This window comes from Argopecten irradians, chromosome 7 (assembly GCF_041381155.1).
Source record: "Argopecten irradians isolate NY chromosome 7, Ai_NY, whole genome shotgun sequence".
In the NCBI taxonomy this organism is placed as follows: domain Eukaryota; kingdom Metazoa; phylum Mollusca; class Bivalvia; order Pectinida; family Pectinidae; genus Argopecten; species Argopecten irradians.
This window is the reverse complement of record NC_091140.1, coordinates 5,109,611-5,131,180: the sequence shown is the minus strand read 5'-3', so window position 1 is coordinate 5,131,180 and position 21,570 is coordinate 5,109,611. Positions and strand designations below refer to the sequence as shown.

The 21,570-nt window shown below is 36.1% G+C and overlaps 1 protein-coding gene across 2 annotated transcripts in view; it reads right to left on the bottom strand.

The window, feature by feature from the left end:
- Positions 1 to 17,565, bottom strand: part of LOC138327342 (centrosomal protein of 135 kDa-like) — a 48,160-nt gene extending 30,595 nt beyond the window's left edge. The window contains exons 1-4 of one of the 2 annotated variants that reach the window (XM_069273360.1): positions 17,407 to 17,565; positions 15,267 to 15,592; positions 14,451 to 14,618; positions 13,206 to 13,435 (exon numbers count right to left, since the gene is read on the bottom strand). In XM_069273360.1, the coding sequence (XP_069129461.1) occupies positions 13,206 to 13,435; positions 14,451 to 14,618; positions 15,267 to 15,582 (714 nt within the window). In that variant the 5' untranslated portion in view covers positions 15,583 to 15,592; positions 17,407 to 17,565. Of the gene's footprint in view, positions 1 to 13,205; positions 13,436 to 14,307; positions 14,319 to 14,450; positions 14,619 to 15,266; positions 15,593 to 17,406 lie in introns of those variants that run through there. The other variant, XM_069273361.1, reaches the window with a different exon arrangement.
- Positions 17,566 to 21,570: the final 4,005 nt, after the last annotated feature.

The following is a 21,570-nucleotide window of genomic DNA, read 5'->3' as shown; positions in this document are numbered from 1 at the left end:
AAATAAGTTCATGTTTCAATATACCCCTTATTTATCATATCAAAAGCTGAACAAAATTAAAATGGCAAATTACAAATAATTATTACCTGCCAAATTTAAGCTTGCAACATTGATAGCATACACTGCCATAATGTTTACCAGAAAATATTTATAATGGATATAAAAATCAATATATTTGTGAATTTTAATGAATTGATTAAGTAGAACTAACATAAACTAAAATGGAGAATGACAACCAAAACTTATATTCAATATCTTAATACCTATCTTTTAATAAATATTTTAAGTGCTATGAAAATAAAATTTTTAAAATTGATGACAATCAAATGTATCCCACTATGTAGTAGTTTTTATAGCTTGACCCTGTATCCAGTACACGTATCACTAACAGCTAATTATATATATAATTAATCTGAACCATATAATATCCAGTAATTACTGCTTCCACACATTTAGAAGTATAACATATAATTTACTTTCTGTAGAAAATTTCCCTTTAAAAAATAGCTATATGACTGAATTGTTCTCCCTCGAGTGTATGCCTCTAGACACTGAAATCACTCATATCAACAAGCTATATAGCTAGAGATCTATAGAGTTAAACCTATTTAGTCACCCTATAGTAAGAGGAGTGTAACCATACAATAGTATTATTGACAGAATTACATTTTTATAATCCCTATTACTGCCCCACATTCTTAATATATGTTTATTTCCTGGCTTTCACTTTCATTTTCTTCGTCAAGCAATAAGAGAATTACCTCAATGCTATCTAAACCATCATTAATAATGGTATCTTAAACCTCTCATCTAAAACCCATTATATCCATCCTGCACCATATAACTCCCTCTACCCATAGCAGTGTATTATTCAAATGAGAACAGTACTTGTTTGTACTGTTATTGTGACATTATCAGTTTATTGAGTTGTCCTGTATGACATAGCTTTAATACAATGCTGCTGTACATTGAGTTATTCACCAGGAAAATAAACATGTTTACTCTAATGATGCTACTTTTTTCCACCAAGTATCCTTTTGTCAGAAATGGCCCCTAATTACCCCTTTTCTGAAGCCGATAAATACCATTAAATCTCCTTGACACACTCCCCCACCTAATTAATAATAATTCAATTTTGGTTGGAATGAATATTTTCCCTGGCTTAAAACTCTTTATCAGCCCATAAAGGAAAAAAAAAAAATCTGTTTGCATTGTCACTGATTTGCTGAGATATTAAATTAAATTAAATGATTCATAGAAAAAATCCAAAAAACTTATTTTTTATTTCATAGAATCGAGGTGAAAACTTTGATATTTGATGAAAAACATCAGTTTCCACCTCACGATGAGGTAAAAACAGCGAGTACAGCGAGTATAGCAAGTCTCACAAAATTTCCACTTCGCTCTCTTACCCCTTGATGCATCTCCACCAATAGTTATACATTTATTTCTATCTCTTACCCCCCTTGGTGCCCCCTGACCCCTCCATTATAAATAGCTATATTTTAGTGTGTTACCCCCCTGATGTCCCCATCCCTCCATCAACAGGTATATATATCAGTATCTCACACCCCTATTAGAACATTTGCTGACCCAGACCTATATGTCAATACACATACAGAAGTATATAATCAGACAATCTGCTTACTTAGCAACTATCACAGACTGGGGTCCACCGCGGGAAATCTAAACAATGTACAGTACACCTATAACTAACAGTATTATCAGATGGACCAGCAGCTACCTATATATAAACTTATCTAGTAAAATGGTCTGCTTTGATAAATTCATAGCTTTTTGGATATAAAATATCCAGATGTATCAAGAAATAAAAAGAACAGTGCTGTACTTATTTGATATATGGCCTAGGGATGGTTCTATTTGTTTCTGTGGCTATGGTTTAGTGCATACTTGTCCATTCTCACCTTAAAATGAAAATGACTTGTCTACCTGTAGTTATTATAAGTAAATGCTATTTACTTCACAGTATAACACTCTACAGGTTACTGGCCTTGTGATGTAACCTCAGGTTCTAATATATGTAAGCCATATTATTTTGTATGACTTGTTACTGAAATATTTGGAGAGTAATACACATCTCAAATCTGATTAAATACAGATTCTTTATTCTCACACTATCTGACAATATCCCATTTGAGGTCACATTCTGACAACCTTTAAAATTTATACTCACTGTACATTTGTATCTCAGTTCAGATGTATTTCACTAGACGTACTCCATCTAGCTACATTACTGAAAAGGTCATTTCATCACAGCATCTACATATTATTATCATATATCTATATTCATATCATGTAGCTATGTTGTGCTCTTTGGATAAATGACAATTAACACATGACACTCTTGCTTGCTATTTTGTCCCCATGAAGAAATTTGGTTGGTCAATTTGAAAGGTCATCACAATGTGACCTCATATATATGGAATACTGTACATGTATAAATATATATAGTCAGTTATTTTCATGTATCAAAAATTTTGCGATTTGATCTAAAGATGAAAAAATCAAAATATAGCAATTTTAAATTTTCGCGATATGGATTCTAAAGGTAGATATCATTCAACCATTTCTCATTATTTTGTTGATCAAAATTTTCGTGATCATAGCAATAACTGGCTATACAATATTGTCAGAACCTTTTCGAAAAGGAGTGATAATAAAAATCACATTTACATATCAATTTTGATCATAAACTGAACTTTCATATATTTGTTATGGCCAAATGAGCACACGATCATGATTAAACTTCGATGAGGTGACATGCAATTGTTTGTAACATTGTCCATACAGTGGACCCTCGATAATCCGGACACATTCGTTCCCAGCTTAAACTGTCCGGATTACAAGTTTTCCGGACTGCTGAATTCCGTGTTCTTCATCAATTAGATTGTCACATCCGAGTTCCTGCCCTTTACCTTGTTAATTGTGTACTGTGTATGCATATAGCTACGTATCCCACTCTTTATCTGTCATACGGCAAATTATGTTTCAAAATGCCAAAGCAAGGATCAATATCATCTACGTTCTTAGCATAAAAACTATAACAAATAGGTTATATATGTGCATAATGTCACACACGTGTAAATGGCATGTGCCGTAGCCTTTATATCTTATACCATAGAAGATAAATTCTAATAGATTCACATACATTTAAAATACTTCTTAATTTTGTGAGTTTTATCTCACTTTATTGTATCCGAAACTCAGAGCGATATATTCTGCATGCGAAACCAGTAAGGTATCTACAGCATACGTACCTGTACCCAACCTCAAACTGCATGTTAAATAGCGTGTGGTTAAAAAGATATTGCGCATATCAATTACAACACTGAAGTTTGATCTCCTATAGAAAACCAATGAACCGTTACATGACTGCATGTACCCGTGTGAAAGGAGTTCAGGTAAACGCCCGTGACCTGGCAGCCATCATGACAGTGAGTGGTAGTGTATATTTTACACATGACTGTAGCTGGCCTTGGATTTTCTCGGATCGACCCGAAAAATAACAACACTTTGTCGGGACCATGTCAGGATCATTTCATGCAAGTTTCAGCCAAATCGCACCGGTAGAACTTGAGAAGAAGTTCAAAATGTGTTTTCAAGATGGCGGCTGTGGCGGCCATCTTGGATTTCGGATCGACCCGAAAAATAACAACACTTTGTCGGGACCATGTCAGGATCATTTCATGCAAGTTTCAGCCAAATCGCACCAGTAGAACTTGAGAAAGTTCAAAATGTGTTTTCAAGATGGCGCCTGTGGTGGCCATCTTGGATTTCGGATCGACCCAAATAATAACAACACTTTGTCGGGACCATGTCAGGATCATTTCATGCAAGTTTCAGCCAAATCGCACCGGTAGAACTTGAGAAGAAGTTTAAAATGTGTTTTCAAGATGGCGGCTGTGGCGGCCATCTTGGATTTCGGATCGACCCGAAAAATAACAACACTTTGTCGGGACCATGTCAGGATCATTTCATGCAAGTTTCAGCCAAATCGCACCGGTAGAACTTGAGAAGAAGTTTAAAATGTGTTTTCAAGATGGCGGCTGTGGCGGCCATCTTGGATTTCGGATCGACCCGAAAAAATAACAACACTTTGTCGGGACCATGTCAGGATCATTTCATGCAAGTTTCAGCCAAATCGCACCGGTAGAACTTGAGAAGAAGTTCAAAATGTGTTTTCAAGATGGCGGCCTGTGGCGGCCATCTTGGATTTCGGATCGACCCGAAAAATAACAACACTTTGTCGGGACCATGTCAGGATCATTTCATGCAAGTTTCAGCCAAATCGCACCGGTAGAACTTGAGAAGAAGTTTAAAATGTGTTTTCAAGATGGCGGCTGTGGCGGCCATCTTGGATTTCGGATCGACCCGAAAAATAACAACACTTTGTCGGGACCATGTCAGGATCATTTCATGCAAGTTTCAGCCAAATCGCACCGGTAGAACTTGAGAAGAAGTTCAAAATGTGTTTTCAAGATGGCGCCTGTGGCGGCCATCTTGGATTTCGGATCGACCCGAATAATAACAACACTTTGTCGGGACCATGTCAGGATCATTTCATGCAAGTTTCAGCCAAATCGCACCGGTTGAACTTGAGAAGAAGTTCAAAATGTGTTTTCAAGATGGCGCCTGTGGCGGCCATCTTGGATTTCGGATCGACCCGAAAATAACAACACTTTGTCGGGACCATGTCAGGATCATTTCATGCAAGTTTCAGCCAAATCGCACCGGTAGAACTTGAGAAGAAGTTCAAAATGTGTTTTCAAGATGGCGCCTGTGGCGGCCATCTTGGATTTCGGATCGACCCGAAAAATAACAACACTTTGTCGGGACCATGTCAGGATCATTTCATGCAAGTTTCAGCCAAATCGCACCGGTAGAACTTGAGAAGAAGTTCAAAATGTGTTTTCAAGATGGCGCCTGTGGCGGCCATCTTGGATTTCGGATCGACCCGAAAAATAACAACACTTTGTCGGGACCATGTCAGGATCATTTCATGCAAGTTTCAGCCAAATCGCACCGGTAGAACTTGAGAAGAAGTTTAAAATGTGTTTTCAAGATGGCGGCTGTGGCGGCCATCTTGGATTTCGGATCGACCCGAAAAATAACAACACTTTGTCGGGACCATGTCAGGATCATTTCATGCAAGTTTCAGCCAAATCGCACCGGTAGAACTTGAGAAGAAGTTCAAAATGTGTTTTCAAGATGGCGCCTGTGGCGGCCATCTTGGATTTCGGATCGACCCGAAAAATAACAACACTTTGTCGGGACCATGTCAGGATCATTTCATGCAAGTTTCAGCCAAATCGCACCGGTAGAACTTGAGAAGAAGTTCAAAATGTGTTTTCAAGATGGCGGCTGTGGCGGCCATCTTGGATTTCGGATCGACCCGAAAAATAACAACACTTTGTCGGGACCATCTCAGGATCATTTCAGGTAAGTTTCAGCTCAATCCCACTGGTCAAACTTGAGAAGAAGTTCAAAATGTGAAAAGTTAACGCACGGCGGACGCGCACGGCGCACGGCGGACGGCGCACGGCGGACGGCGCACGACGACGGACGAAAACATGATGACTATAGGTCATCCTGACCCTTCGGGTCAGATGACCTAAAAATCAAAATATAGCAATTTTAAATTTTCGCGATATGGATTCTAAAGGTAGATATCATTCAACCATTTCTCATTATTTTGTTGATCAAAATTTTCGTGATCATAGCAATAACTGGCTATACAATATTGTCAGAACCTTTTCGAAAAGGAGTGATAATAAAAATCACATTTACATATCAATTTTGATCATAAACTGAACTTTCATATATTTGTTATGGCCAAATGAGCACACGATCATGATTAAACTTCGATGAGGTGACATGCAATTGTTTGTAACATTGTCCATACAGTGGACCCTCGATAATCCGGACACATTCGTTCCCAGCTTAAACTGTCCGGATTACAAGTTTTCCGGACTGCTGAATTCCGTGTTCTTCATCAATTAGATTGTCACATCCGAGTTCCTGCCCTTTACCTTGTTAATTGTGTACTGTGTATGCATATAGCTACGTATCCCACTCTTTATCTGTCATACGGCAAATTATGTTTCAAAATGCCAAAGCAAGGATCAATATCATCTACGTTCTTAGCATAAAAACTATAACAAATAGGTTATATATGTGCATAATGTCCCAGGTCGGCCATTGTCAATTGGGTCCCAAAATGCAATTGCAACCATACGGCCCTAGGAGACACACAGTGTAAATGGCATGTGCCGTAGCCTTTATATCTTATACCATAGAAGATAAATTCTAATAGATTCACATACATTTAAAATACTTCTTAATTTTGTGAGTTTTATCTCACTTTATTGTATCCGAAACTCAGAGCGATATATTCTGCATGCGAAACCAGTAAGGTATCTACAGCATACGTACCTGTACCCAACCTCAAACTGCATGTTAAATAGCGTGTGGTTAAAAAGATATTGCGCATATCAATTACAACACTGAAGTTTGATCTCCTATAGAAAACCAATGAACCGTTACATGACTGCATGTACCCGTGTGAAAGGAGTTCAGGTAAACGCCCGTGACCTGGCAGCCATCATGACAGTGAGTGGTAGTGTATATTTTACACATGACTGTAGCTGGCCTTGGATTTTCTCGGCACGTGGCGACAACAAATTGTCGGGATTATTGCAGGATTTATCAACGAAAATAACATTCCATTCCCAAAATGGAGTTCCGGATTCGGAAAACGAATTTCCATACTAGGGAGTATAAATAACGTTACAGAAATCCGTTCCCTGACATTTCTGTCTGGATTATGAGATTTCCGGACTATCGGCGTCCGGATTATCGCGGGTCCACTGTATATGTAGGAAAATGGCATTGGGTTGAAGCCATATTTTCACACTTTCACATCGGGCTGTGTTTGGGAATTTAATCAATATTGTTATCGATGCAGCAAAGTGTAAAATATAGACATGCGGGTAATCATAGTATACTGACTGCGTAAACAAAACCCCATCATGGTGGCCGAAATGTAAAGCATGGTTTCTCCAATTTACCGTGAACTACAGGTACATTATTTGAAAATGTTTTAGTTATTGTCTGTATTGAATTATAATTAGAATCCAACGCTGCAAATACCACCGTACAATGTGCATCAATGATAAATGTTGATTCATGCCAAAAATGACAAGCCATAAAGTAATAAAATGTTGCTCATACTGATTTGAAGTGAAATCAATTTCGTCCCCATAAAGAAATTTAGAAGTAGCAATTTGATTGGTCAATTTGAAAGGTTATCACAAAGTGACCTCATATGTAATACTGTATAGCCAGCTATTTTCGCGAATCAAAAATTTCGTTATTTGACCTAAATATAACACACACATACAGCTGTTGGTACACAATCGTTTAGGTAACATTTATAATTATTCCATTGATCAAATCCACTCTCCAATCCAGTAAAACGGAATAATAGGTGGAAGGAGGGGTGTGTGTCTTATTTTCAGACCCCCCCCCCCCACCTCCAAAAAAAAATCTGAAATTTTGTCAAAATAAAACAGGTGTGGGAGGGGGTTATTTGTGGGGAGGGTCAATTTTATAGCTGCCTTTATCTACTATAAATACTTTATTCCTTTGTCAGCAATATCTCACAAATTTATACTTTTAAACTAAAATTCATTTAGCAATTAGCAAAAATGTTGCAAGCACATATACAGTAGAGTCTATGAGTTATGGATAATAAAATTCAATCATTGAAAAAGTTACTGGATATGAATTAAATAGCCAAGGACATATTGGTATGTTGGTTTAGAGTATATTCACAACTAAGGATAAAGAGTACCAAAGCATCTACAATTTACTCAGCAATCACAACAATATCTAGGCTAATTGTTAAAACATCATTCCTATCATTCCTATAATTACCAGCTATACTACATCAGATTTTGGTAACACAAATCCTCACATAAACCATATTTGATATACATATGTACATTTATTTGGAATGGCTTCATCACAGAAATCTATTAGTGAAGGCGCTATACTTGCAAACTTTTGGGAGTTTTGCTAAAGTAAAAATAAATTTCCTCATCATAACCACAAATTGTTAAGGAATCAAACCATAACCGTAGCTTATGTATAGATTGATTGTAAAATGTAATACAGGAGAGATAACTCTTGATAAATACAATATTGGAAAAAATAACAATTCTATATAAAGAACACCATAAGTCTAAGTAACTACATCATCTTTACTTGCATCTCAGAACAGAATACTGGTATAACAATAAATCTTTTGAAGCAGTTTAAATCTTTTTGATAAAGGATTGCAATCTGAATATAGTTTCGTGTGCAATGATAACATCTACCAGGAATAAATAACACCATGATTGGTAGGGGATGTAAATTAACACAAAAGATTTTGGGACATTTTAGAAACACTGTTACATATATGTGCCAATAGATTTAAAATATTATCAAAATACTGTTGTATTGCATATATATATGTAAAAACATTGTCTGAAGATGGGGCAACCCTGAAAGCACTAGCAATAGAAAAACAAGAGGCCCAAAGGGCCTTAACGGTCATCTGACTACCTTGGCAATAGTAAAATTAATTTCATATGGTGTCACTTTGTCAGGACCATGTCAGGATCATTTTCCATTTCCTTCAACAAATTTTATTTCAAACAAGAGGCCCAAGGGCCTTAACATGTAGGAAATTAATTAGATATAGTGTCATAGTAGCCTTCTTCAATTTGGGATCAACCAGAGATGTAACAATACTTTGTCGATCCATGTCAGGATCATCTCAGGCAAGTTTCAGCCAAATCACATAGGCAGAACTTGAGAAGAAGTTCAAAATGTGTTTTCAAGATGGCGGCTGTGGCGGCCATCTTGGATTTCGGATCGACCCGAAAAATAACAACACTTTGTCGGGACCATGTCAGGATCATTTCATGCAAGTTTCAGCCAAATCGAACCAGTAAAACTTGAGAAGAAGTTCAAAATGTGTTTTCAATATGGCAGATGTGCCGGTCATCTTGGATTTCGGATTGACCCGAAAAATAACAACACTTTGTCGGGACCATGTCAGGATCATTTCATGCAAGTTTCAGCCAAATCGCACGAGTTGAACTTGAGAATAATTTCAAAATGTGTTTTCAAGATGGCGGCTGTGGCGGCCATCTTGGATTTCGGATCGACCCGAAAAATAACAACACTTTGTCGGGACCATGTCAGGATCATTTCATGCAAGTTTCAGCCAAATCGCACCGGTAGAACTTGAGAAGAAGTTCAAAATGTGTTTTCAAGATGGCGGCTGTGGCGGCCATCTTGGATTTCGGATCGACCCGAAAAATAACAACACTTTGTCGGGACCATGTCAGGATCATTTCATGCAAGTTTCAGCCAAATCGCACCAGTAGAACTTGAGAAAGTTCAAAATGTGTTTTCAAGATGGCGCCTGTGGCGGCCATCTTGGATTTCGGATCGACCCGAATAATAACAACACTTTGTCGGGACCATGTCAGGATCATTTCATGCAAGTTTCAGCCAAATCGCACCGGTAGAACTTGAGAAGAAGTTCAAAATGTGTTTTCAAGATGGCGGCTGTGGCGGCCATCTTGGATTTCGGATCGACCCGAAAAATAACAACACTTTGTCGGGACCATGTCAGGATCATTTCATGCAAGTTTCAGCCAAATCGCACCGGTAGAACTTGAGAAGAAGTTTCAAAATGTGTTTTCAAGATGGCGCCTGTGGCGGCCATCTTGGATTTCGGATCGACCCGAAAAATAACAACACTTTGTCGGGACCATGTCAGGATCATTTCATGCAAGTTTCAGCCAAATCGCACCGGTAGAACTTGAGAAGAAGTTTAAAATGTGTTTTCAAGATGGCGGCTGTGGCGGCCATCTTGGATTTCGGATCGACCCGAAAAATAACAACACTTTGTCGGGACCATGTCAGGATCATTTCATGCAAGTTTCAGCCAAATCGCACCGGTAGAACTTGAGAAGAAGTTCAAAATGTGTTTTCAAGATGGCGGCTGTGGCGGCCATCTTGGATTTCGGATCGACCCGAAAAATAACAACACTTTGTCGGGACCATCTCAGGATCATTTCAGGTAAGTTTCAGCTCAATCCCACTGGTCAAACTTGAGAAGAAGTTCAAAATGTGAAAAGTTAACGCACGGCGGACGGCGCACGGCGCACGGCGGACGGCGCACGGCGCACGGCGCACGGCGCACGACGACGGACGAAACATGATGACTATAGGTCATCCTGACCCTTCGGGTCAGATGACCTAATGACTTTTGTGCATGGTTTAGATACAAGCATGTATTCTGTCTTTGCATATTACTGAGTTATATGCCCTTGTTTATTTACCCGGTATGTTGTTTCTCTAGAAAATATGACGTTTAACCTCAAGAGTTAAATATTCTGTGTTTCAGAGCATAGCAGGAAATAATTGTCCTTTAGGTTTGGCTATTCAGACATTTCTATAAATGTGTGCTGTATAACAACACCTTTATGGGTGTCCGTATTTCGCACATGCAAGAGTGATCAGGTACCTGTAGACTTGTTCTCAGTCTAGTCGTAGCTAAAATGATGTGGCATATAACAGTCAATACCTCAAGGGAAGATAACACTGTTATATCCAAATGCAGAATATTTATAGTATAATATGAAGTGCAAAACAGTCAGATACAAATGTCATTGCTGGGCTCCAGATAATTTTAAAGGGTTTGTAATTGTACTACCACTTTTGAAGGAGAGGGGTATATCTCTGACTTTTGTCAAACTGTTCATACATGCCATACCTCCCAGCGTGAGACAAAACCTCCCGTATTTTAAAGCATTTTATTGTCTCCCGGCAGGAGTCTAAATTCCTGTATTCTGTAAACCCCTCCGTTTTATTTTCGTAGCCACATTTGTGTACATGCTAGGTTAATTTTAGCACGAGAGTTACCACTCCCTGACCCCTGACCAACACCCGAGTGGCCCTAATTAGCAGCCTTGGGCTATTTCCATCTTGGCTTGTGGTGTCACTTTCACTCATGTCTGTGTATTACGTAAACTGAAGTCAACGTAAACAGCCGATGGGCCGCCTAGAAAACAATCAGCTGGCCTTTCAATAAATTTTATGACTACAGCTAGTGCGCATTACAACAAAACAAATACTGCTTACAACTGTGAATGATTTACTCACATTTTTAATGTTAATAGCTAGGCCTATCTGTATTTGATGGATGTCACAAACTTTGCAATCGTAATGGCCGCCATTTTGGGTAATTGTAATAGATGATCCGGATTTTATAGAATTTCCGGATTTCCTAAGGTACATGTATTATTTCTTTTAGAATTTCTGTGTGAATTTATTTTTAGAAAAAAAATATATTGATAATAAAAAAATTATCAGTAGTAACTGAATTTAAATAAATCAAATTAAAAAGAAATTTACTTTTTTTCTCTCTCATATTACATTACATTTTTAATACTACTGTAACAATTCTCTGGGTTTTTTTTTAATTTAGTGCTTGTAAATTTAAGAACTTTATCTAAATTAATTATCCGTTATTGTGAAAGATTATCAAAAAGCCCAGTCTAATATTTTGAACAATAAAACTGCTCCAGAACTGGGTGTATATAGGGATGTGACTACTTTTGCAAAACCACACATTCCTTTATTTCAGTAAAATTCAATATGAATGCAGACTGTTTAAGCTACACTCTGACTAATGCTGTATTCTAAAAAGCAAAGAAAGCAAATACAATGTGAAAAATGATACTTAAATGAAGCAAAATTGTTACAGAACATGTAATTACGTGTTTGTGTTTATTTTGCAAAGAATTTCATCATAAAAAACAGATATTTAACTTATTCATATATGTCGTGCGTATACCTCCCTTATTTGAGACCAAAATCGCTTAAAATGGTAATCAATCTCCCTTACCACCCCTAGAAAAATATGGCATGTATGACTGTTCGTACCCAAAACTCATATTTCAATAAAACCTATGTGCAAATTATCTATCTAAAACAAGAGCACAGTTGATGCAAATTTGATAAATTGAAAATTGATAAATTTTCAATGGATATTTTCTCGTGTATACATCTTAACTGAAGCACTGTCATTGCTTAAAATATAAAAATATCACACAATTTTAGTATTAGTATCTAGTAGACACAAAGAAATTTGAGTTTAGATTAGACTGTGAAAGATAAACTTTGAGTTTGAATTATACAATAAAAGACCTAACTTCTAATGAGCACTTTAAGCACAAGCTGGCAAGTTCAAATCTAGCTGCAATATTGTAGCTCAAAAGACTATTAGACAGAAAATGGTGTCATCTTAAGAGCTACAATTGGTGGCTATTACTGCTAATGGAGCAAAGAAATGATTATGCAAACCATTATAAAATGTTTGTTTGCATTTTTATTGTACTTGTTTGATATCGCCTACTTACTAGGCAATAAAACTGAACCACATAAAATATTAAATTCTCATCGAGGCATTATTTTTTTTCGTAATACATATACCGGTAAAGGTCTTTCTGACGGGAATTTATACAGCAAGTCCACAAATTGTGAATTTGACGTCTTGTGAGCGGTACAGTAGATATTAAGAATGGTGGTTGTGTTTGTTTTGGACAAAAATATTATGTAAACGCATGTATACGTATAAAATAATTGGAAACCTACAAAAAAGTATAGAAAACTATGCCCGAGTGATTTTCGGAGGCAGTGCTCCACTACGACACATAGGGACCAACTCGTACCCGGCCGAAAGGTATAGTAGGCCGGGTACGTATATTCGTTCTAGTTTAAATCTATCAATTAAAATCATGATAAATACCAGGGCTTAGTTATTCAAGAGGTGATTAGGCTAATCACAGTTTAACAACAACTTTCAAATCACGATAAGATCATTTCTGGTAATACAAATTTTTTTAAGATTCTAAGTTAAGTACATGTACTCCGTTCTTTACTTACTTGCTGATTTTAGTGCAGACATAATAATAATTTTTGCAGCAAATGAGAACTGGAAATTTCACTAATCACATTATTAAGCTAATTATCCTTTGAACAACCGGGCCCAGGAAGCCAAACACAGACCATATCATTCCTATAGCTACCTGCACCTGATTATAAGGCCACAACAATCTTACCTGCTGTCTGAAGTTCTTCAGTTTTCTATCAATCACGTCCTTTTCATCCTTGTATACAGATAGTTGTCTCTCTAGTTCTGATATCCTTGTGTCCGCGACTTGTAGGAGGTCAGCCACATACGGGTCATCTGTGGGCAACATCAGGGGCCTACTTGGTCCTTCAAATTCTGGTACAGCTGTGTCTATCTCCATTCGCTGTCTTCTAAAAGGAATGCTCTTCTTCTTACCACCTATAATGACACAGAGAATAGCATGATAATATGTATAATAAAAACAATAGCCTAGAATAGCATAAAATTACCTGGAATATTATTAAAATTACCAAGAACATCATTCATGTATCATTGATAAATATGATTTATATGCATATTAATCAAATTGTATGTAAACATGTTTATTAATTAATGGATGTAATTTCAAGTACAATAATTCACAAGTCACGTTGCAGCACCTTTATGGAAGCAGTGACCAAATGGTTCAAGCACTGACCATACCTGGTAGGTCTGTGGGTTTTGTCTCCGGATTTTCTGGCTTTCCTCATCTCCAAACCAGACAGTCCTTAAATTTTGGTTTTGTTTGATGAGTTCAACATCTTATTAACAGACAGAGTCATTTAAGGATATGGCAGTTTTAGATGATGGGGGGAAAACCAGAGAACCCAGAGACGCATTGATCAATACTTGGCAACTGCTCCACAAAGGATTACAACTCACCGTCCAAAGATGTGGGCTTGTGGTAATATGCCAGGGTATGTTAACCACTCGGCCACCGCTGCCCCCAGTTCTAAAATAACCCTGGCTGTCCACAGAATCATACAACAAAATACCCCAAACATAGACAATAAAGTAATTTTACATTAAAATGCAAGATACCAGAATCATGAATATCACCAATATGTAACTCATGTGATCAAATTTCCTTCAAAGTCAATACACTTTACTTTAATATTTGTACAACGTACAGCATGGAAATTTCTCCCCTGCAGATGGGGAATACCCTCAAACTTGGCCTTACCTGGTTTTTGTACAACAGCATGGGAATTTTTTCCCTGTAGATGAAGGATGTGCTCAGATTTTGCCTTGGACTCTTTCTCCATCCTTACCTGGTGTTTGTACAACATGGAAATCTTCCCCTTGTAGATGAAGCTAGGATGTCCTCAGACATGGACTTACCTGGTGTTTGTACAAAAACATGGAAATCTTCCCCCTTTAGATGGAGCTAGGATGTCCTCAGACATGGACTTACCTGGTGTTTGTACAACAGCATGGAAATTTTTCTCTTGTAGATGAAGGATGCGCTCAGACTTGGCCTTGGACTCTTTCTCAAGCTGCCGGACTTTATGTACATACTGGTTGCTAAGGAATTTGAGGTCAGCATTTTCATGCTCTAATTTGCGTAGCGAGGCCTTCAGTTCTATTAAAAAACAAACAAGACATTTTAAAAAGATAAACAAACTAAAATCTGTGTTTGGGTGTAAAAATGAAGGAGAGCCTCCTGTTCTGACATGTCATGTTGATGATACTGTATTACTATATATATGTAACATTACTTTTTGATGAACAAAATTAATTCATGCATATGCCATGCTAGCTAGCTAAAGCACTATTGCAAGTAAATGTACTAAGACAGCAAATCCCATTCAAAGTATACATAGTTAAATAACTGATATAACAGTAGAGGGTAGCTTAACTAGTTAAAAAAGACATACCAGTAATGTTACAAAGTTTTGAACATATGCAGGAAATAATTTTAAAGACAATTAAATTAAGAATATACCAAGGGAAGTAACTCAAAAAGTTCAAAATATTATTTACAATTATTTTGAAATACAAAAATGACAGTTTTTACTAAAAGGATGTTTCAAAGGAGAAATAAGTTAATGAACAAAGAAAATGATACTCATGCAGTTGTTGTTTCTTTTTTATACTTTTTGTGAAATGAAAGATTACAGTACTAGTATATATATCATATAAATTGGCCATGCATATATATATTTTTTTCTACAAATAGTTACATAAACGAAGTGTCCTAACAACTTATATATGCCTGCTGTTTTTATACCTCTAATAACAGCATCTGAGTCTTCCTTGTGCTTAATTAATTGTTGGTGTAGGTCGTTATTCTCCTTAACAAGTTTGGCGTTGTCACTTTTGTATGGTTCAACTGCAGTATCAAAGTCTTTGTGCTCCACATCCTGTTTTCCAAGTTCTAGTTTTGCATGTTTCAAACTCTCGGTTGTATGCACAAGGTCAGAAAACAGTTTTTCCACCAATGGGAGAGATTCTAATCCTAAAGTCTGTCGGTATCCCAACTGGTCCAGACGTTTACGCAGATTTGTAAACTTTTGCTGGGCTTGCTTTGTTGTCTTGTCAGCCATTTTAGCTTTTCTGAATGCAACAAAGAAAACAATGTGTAAAAATATATAATAACTATCCGTTTATTTTAATATTATCAACATGTACATCAGACATAAAAAGAGCAGGATCTTGCTATTGGCGAGGTGGGAAAGGGCATAAAATGAATCGGATAGTATAGCTAGGGCAGGAAGTGCATCAAGGTATACTATTTGATTATAGGTAAGCGATCGCCCAACATTAAACTTTTCACATTACATCAGACATTTTACTAAGTCTTCTTATTTCAGATCCAGATGATTCAGCTGCCTGGTCTGCCAGTTCAACCAATTGTCGATTGCAACCAAAGAACTACATGCATATATGACCTACAACTCAGACTCAATGCATCAATGCTGCAAATGTTAATTTCTTTTAAACATGCCAGGTAAATGAGCACATGATTTTAAATAAATTTAATCACATGTGACCTCTATTACTATAATTGATCTGCATGCTGATGCGCAACTAACCAAGCGTGTAAAGACTTCTTTAATATAGATATATATATATATATATACTGGGACCCAACCAGTAGTTGTGACGGAACAGTGTAGTTGTGATTATATGTGTGCACATTCTACTGTGAGTCCAGATTTCTGAATGTCTGGAGCTACTGATGTATACTTTATGATTGTGTTTTGCTTATGTGGATATAATGTGTTTCATGATGAGATGCAAGCAATTAATTGTTAATCTGGACGGTCCCGAGTATACATTTATAATTTAAAACTTCATGTTTCGCCTGATATCCAGTGATTGCGCCATGTAATATTTTTGTATGTCACTAAGTGTAGTATAATATGACTTTGAGGCATTTTCATTGACTGGAACTTCATTGTGACGTCATATGATGACAGAAACAATAAAATGATGCCAGGAAAAATGACATGACTTCAAGTTTTCAAGTACGATGGACAAAATTGCGGCCATCGCTAGATTTTTGCAATACATTTTCAGGGGTTTCAATATCAGGCGGTACCCGGTACTTTTTGCCGGTTGAACCTGGCTGTGGTACCGCCTGATTTGGGCTTAATTACATTAGATAGCATACAGATGGTATAGAAAAGTACCCCTTGAAATTGCAATTGTACCGTCTCTCCTGAAAGATAATGAAACCCCTGCATTTTGATGTCAGATTTTTCGGAATGCATGTTGTTGTAGTGATGTGATAAAAAGTATCTTAAATTTGTGTTTTTTCCAAACAAGATTTTATGAAATGAACACTCATTTAATCATAAGATTCCATGTGTATATTACAGCTTATATTCACCGGAGTTACATACTCTTGGAAGTCCTTGTGATCCTTGTTCGGTTGTTGATAATTTGTCAATTATATTTAGTGGACATTTTTATGCTTGAAATTTTCAAAATTCATAAGCCTAATATTTCTCTTTGTTTGGAATGGTATTGTTGCTGTAGGTCGATCCCTTAACCAATATTTTATACATGGAAATCTTCCTTTGGCATTTCCTTTTGACCTGTACTGCAGATGATGCAGTTCCAGATCTTGTAGCATCCGTGTCATCCATGGATTAATTGCCACGGTATTTCTCAGTGGCGATATAGATATATATATATATATGGCGTTTGGACAATGAGTTAATAACGGTACTTTAAACTTGTTGACATAATAAAACACTTCTTCCATCATATCAAGTTAAATGGGTGTTTTTAGTATGTCGTTAATTTGTTTTTACTGACAGATTGTCAAACCTTTGCACTGTCTGATGTGGCGGAAGGTCCCTCTGTATTTGTAAACATTGAGTTGAAAATAATTTATAACTAAAATTTCCACGCTATTTTACCTGCTATAGCCTTACTAATAATGTCCTCAGTTCATTGCAGTTGTGAATGAAGCAATTAGGCACTTCCTATGTCCATGGTTATCCTATTTCCCCAGATATCTCATCGATACCTTGAATTTATTGTGCATGCCGAAACAAGTCTAGTTTATTTTGAATATGGCGGAATATTTTTTCTATCTCCTTTGTAGAGAGCTCCACAAGTGGCGCACGGTGTAATAAATGGAATGGCCAACGAAAAGTCCACGTAAACAAAATGTTTCTGACAAAATATAGTCTACTGAAAATGAAACTTTTTTCAGTCTTTTTTTTTTTTTTTTTTTTTTTTGTGTACAAGTTTAGAAAGCTTTTGGAAAGCAAGATAAATACAAAAAAAAAACAATAAATACATGTAGATTTAAGATTAAAAAAAATCTTAGAAGTGCTTAGAATTTCGTTCAATTCGGGCACGAAGGGCTGCGCCCTTATAATTGTGAAAAAGGTCATTTATTAGCTATAGGGGGTTGGGGTATAGAAAGGCTAGCTAATTACTCAAAAATTCCGCGGTCATTTTTTTATATTCTTTCATCATAACCCAAACAACTGTCTAATTATGTGGACAAAAAATACAGAAAATTAAACGTCATAATTTTTTGAAATTAGGTATTTAAGTTGAAATTCAAATGCAAAAATTGGCCCTTTTAGGTCTTATTTACACGTATTCGCGTGAAAAATTCACAATTATTGTATTTTTAAGAGTGGAAACGACATTGAGGTCATTGACAGCCATATAAACTTACATATTAAAGATAAAAAATGTTGTTGTTTGTAATATTTGAGTCAATTACCAAGCTTTGAAAATGTGTATGTAAATTGTATTTTGAGAAAAACAGACGATAAAGTAGGGTTATTGAGAGTACAATATTTCCAAAACCGCACGGTCAAATTACAAATGAAAGCATTTATAAATAGTTTATCAACCTATCTTTCAGTGAGCAAATTTTAAAGAGAATTAAACGAGGGGAAATTCTTTAGGCCTAACTGTATCGAACCACCTTAAAATTTCCCATTTATCATGTACATGTACATATACAAATGAACAATTGTCAATTATACTGAACAGGGTGCATCGTTTGAAAATTATGCATAAATTAATATACATTTTTATTTCAAAACAACAGTTACAACCTCCCATAATTTGATATGATATTATACAGATATAGCATTTTGATGAGGTCGATACATGGTTATATCGACCAAAGAAAAAACATTGACCGAGGACGTAGTCCGAGGTCGATATTTTTTTCTGTGGTCGATATAACCATGTATTGACAATTCAATTCAATTCTTTTATTACACTCAGATACACTATTGTGTATAACAAGAGGTCATACATATATAATTCAATTTTAAAGCATGACAGGCAAAATTAGATGCATTATTTGTATAAAGATTCAAACTTTTACAAACAAAATTCAGTGTGTCATAACATTTTTTCCAACAAATTGTTTCACCTTTAAAATTGGTAACATAGAAAAAACATTGACCGAGGACGTACTCCGTTGAAGTAATCCGCTTCGACGTCAAAACATATTAACAGATTCAGATTGACATTAAGATACATTCTCTTATGCTTAGTACTCCATTCCATAAAATAAAAACTCGTATTACAACTCGTAATACATATAACCATGTATCGACCTCATCAAAATGCTATATTTGTATGTTATCTGTGATCATGTGGCGTGTTTTTGGCCAATGAGAAGTGACAAAAAATGCAGAAAAATAATAAAATATGTTATTTAGAAACAAAGGAAGATAACTCCTGTATTAAAAAAACCTTACCAATGACATAATATTTCAGTAGGATGCGGTTCAAATTGATCTATCTTGCTAGATCTTGGCCCGAGTTTTAAACTCCTGTCGAAATATTATAACTTGTTTATAATGGCAATCTTTACAATTTGCATAAGATTCCGAGCATATGGAAGATTTTAACGAATACGTTTTTTTAAATATACCGGTTATTGCAAGAGCAAAACATTACCCTACTGGCCCATAGTCGTATTAATCATAACTGGTATTTTGTTTAAAGAAGACTACTGGAAAATAAATTCTACAAACATTCATACATATCAAACACCTCATTAGGAAGTTATGGCTTTAATCTCTTGTGTATGTGGTAAAAACGACAAAATTCCCATAAAATCCAAGATTTTGTCAATTAGCTATCTTTGAGTGGCAATAGCTCAAAAACGAGCACACGGAAATATGTTTTTTCTTCCATTTTCTTTTATGGTATGAACTCCTATTTCCAAAAATCTATGTAAGAAAAAAAGTTTAATACAAGAAAATTTTGACTTCTCAGATGAGTACATCATTAATCTTCATTTCGTCAATATTAATATGACTTTATTCTGAAACTTTAATATGATGGAGGTTTCTGTTTTGATGAAAAAGTAGGCTTTCTTTTTTTTAAAGAATAAATAAGCTAAAATGTTATGTCTCCCTTGACATTAGCTCAATTATGACCCCTGACCTAAACACACCTTAGTCTGTAAAGTGGTAAAGGCAGCGAGTGGGACGACTGGTTTTCTGTTGTCAGTATAATATAAATGGCTTGCCAAGGATGTGCTTGTTTTGTGACACATGCTCCATGGAGGTAGTACTATAAAAGTTTCCCAATTACAAAATGGCACAGGACGAACATACTGCAGTCTCCAAAAATACACAAAGGACAATATTGTATGCACGAGAGGCAGGCCTTACATGATCCTGGCTGTTGACATTAATCTAGTCAATCATCTAAATCTTTGAAATACAGTGATACACATCCTTTGGAACACTCTGGATTTCTTGTCGTTCATAACTTGACAGAGTGATTGAGTTTCCTTGCAGTTACTATAATGGCAATATAAGGAAAATGTTGCTTTTTAAAATACTGGGTCAAATGGGAAGGATTTGCATCAAACATTTTCTACAAGAAAATACTTTCCTTACTTCCATCAAATTAACATATGTCTCTACTGTCAAAGATTGCATGTTTGTTTTTGAAACATAAAACACTTTCATAAAATAAACCCCATTTTTTTTTAAATTTAGGGGCAGAAAAGGGATCATTCCCTACCTAGAGATTAGGACAGTGGGAATCTCTACCATCGGAGGAAATTCACGATAGTGTAACCCTTGGCCTCTGGTTAGACAGTCGTGAATGTCCTCCGAAGGTAGAGATCTATGTCCTGCCCTCAAGGTAGGAAAATATCCTATTAATCACACTCCTGGTAATATATGTCACCTGTAAAGTATCACCATAGTAATCAGTGAGTTGTATCATCAGATGTTGTTATACAATGTAGGTGTGAATGTTTGAAGACATTATTTCTAGATCAGACACAGTCGGCTGTGGTGATTGGGTTCCTACTTGTTTTTTTTCAGTTGGTAACTTGGACATGAGCATTCAATGGAAAGATTTATCAGTCGGATAACAAATCACTTTATGTAGGTCAGCACTGACCATCAAAACTACAGGACCATGCCGAATATGGAAACAACGTCGATTTCTACATTGGATCCAGTGCTATTCACATCAATTAAGCATTATTCTCAATATCTTTTGGGTATATGAAGTCATAGACAAAAAACGGACGGACATTCTTCTTAGACGCGAATTAACAATTAAGTACCAATTACACTCAAATTTCAGTGATTTTACTTACCTTTACAATAAAACCAATTGAGTTGTGGCGCATTAATATGTTATCAAATAATTCAGATTGGCTTATGAATGTGCCGCTTTTAAAATATCTGTTTGTATGACGTCAAATACTTGACGTACAATTCTTTCGGTCTATGGAAAAATAACCTCATATATCTTACCACTAACCAATAGAAATGAGCGTAACATATGAAATTAAATTATTGATATTGAAGAGGTTTGTCGATAGCAAAGACATTGCTATCGGTTAAAATATATAGAGGATAGTCATTGTTTCTTGACGAATAAGTTATGTTTCATTGAGTGGGGTGGAATGTTTTCACGAGTGCGAAGGAAAGTTCTATTTTTTTACATCTCTGTCCTAGGTTTACAGATACTAGTACATGTACATCTATATTTCAATCTGCAACAATACCTTTTAGCCCATTTAATTACTTCTCGCTTACCAATTTAGTGGACACATTTCAAAGAAA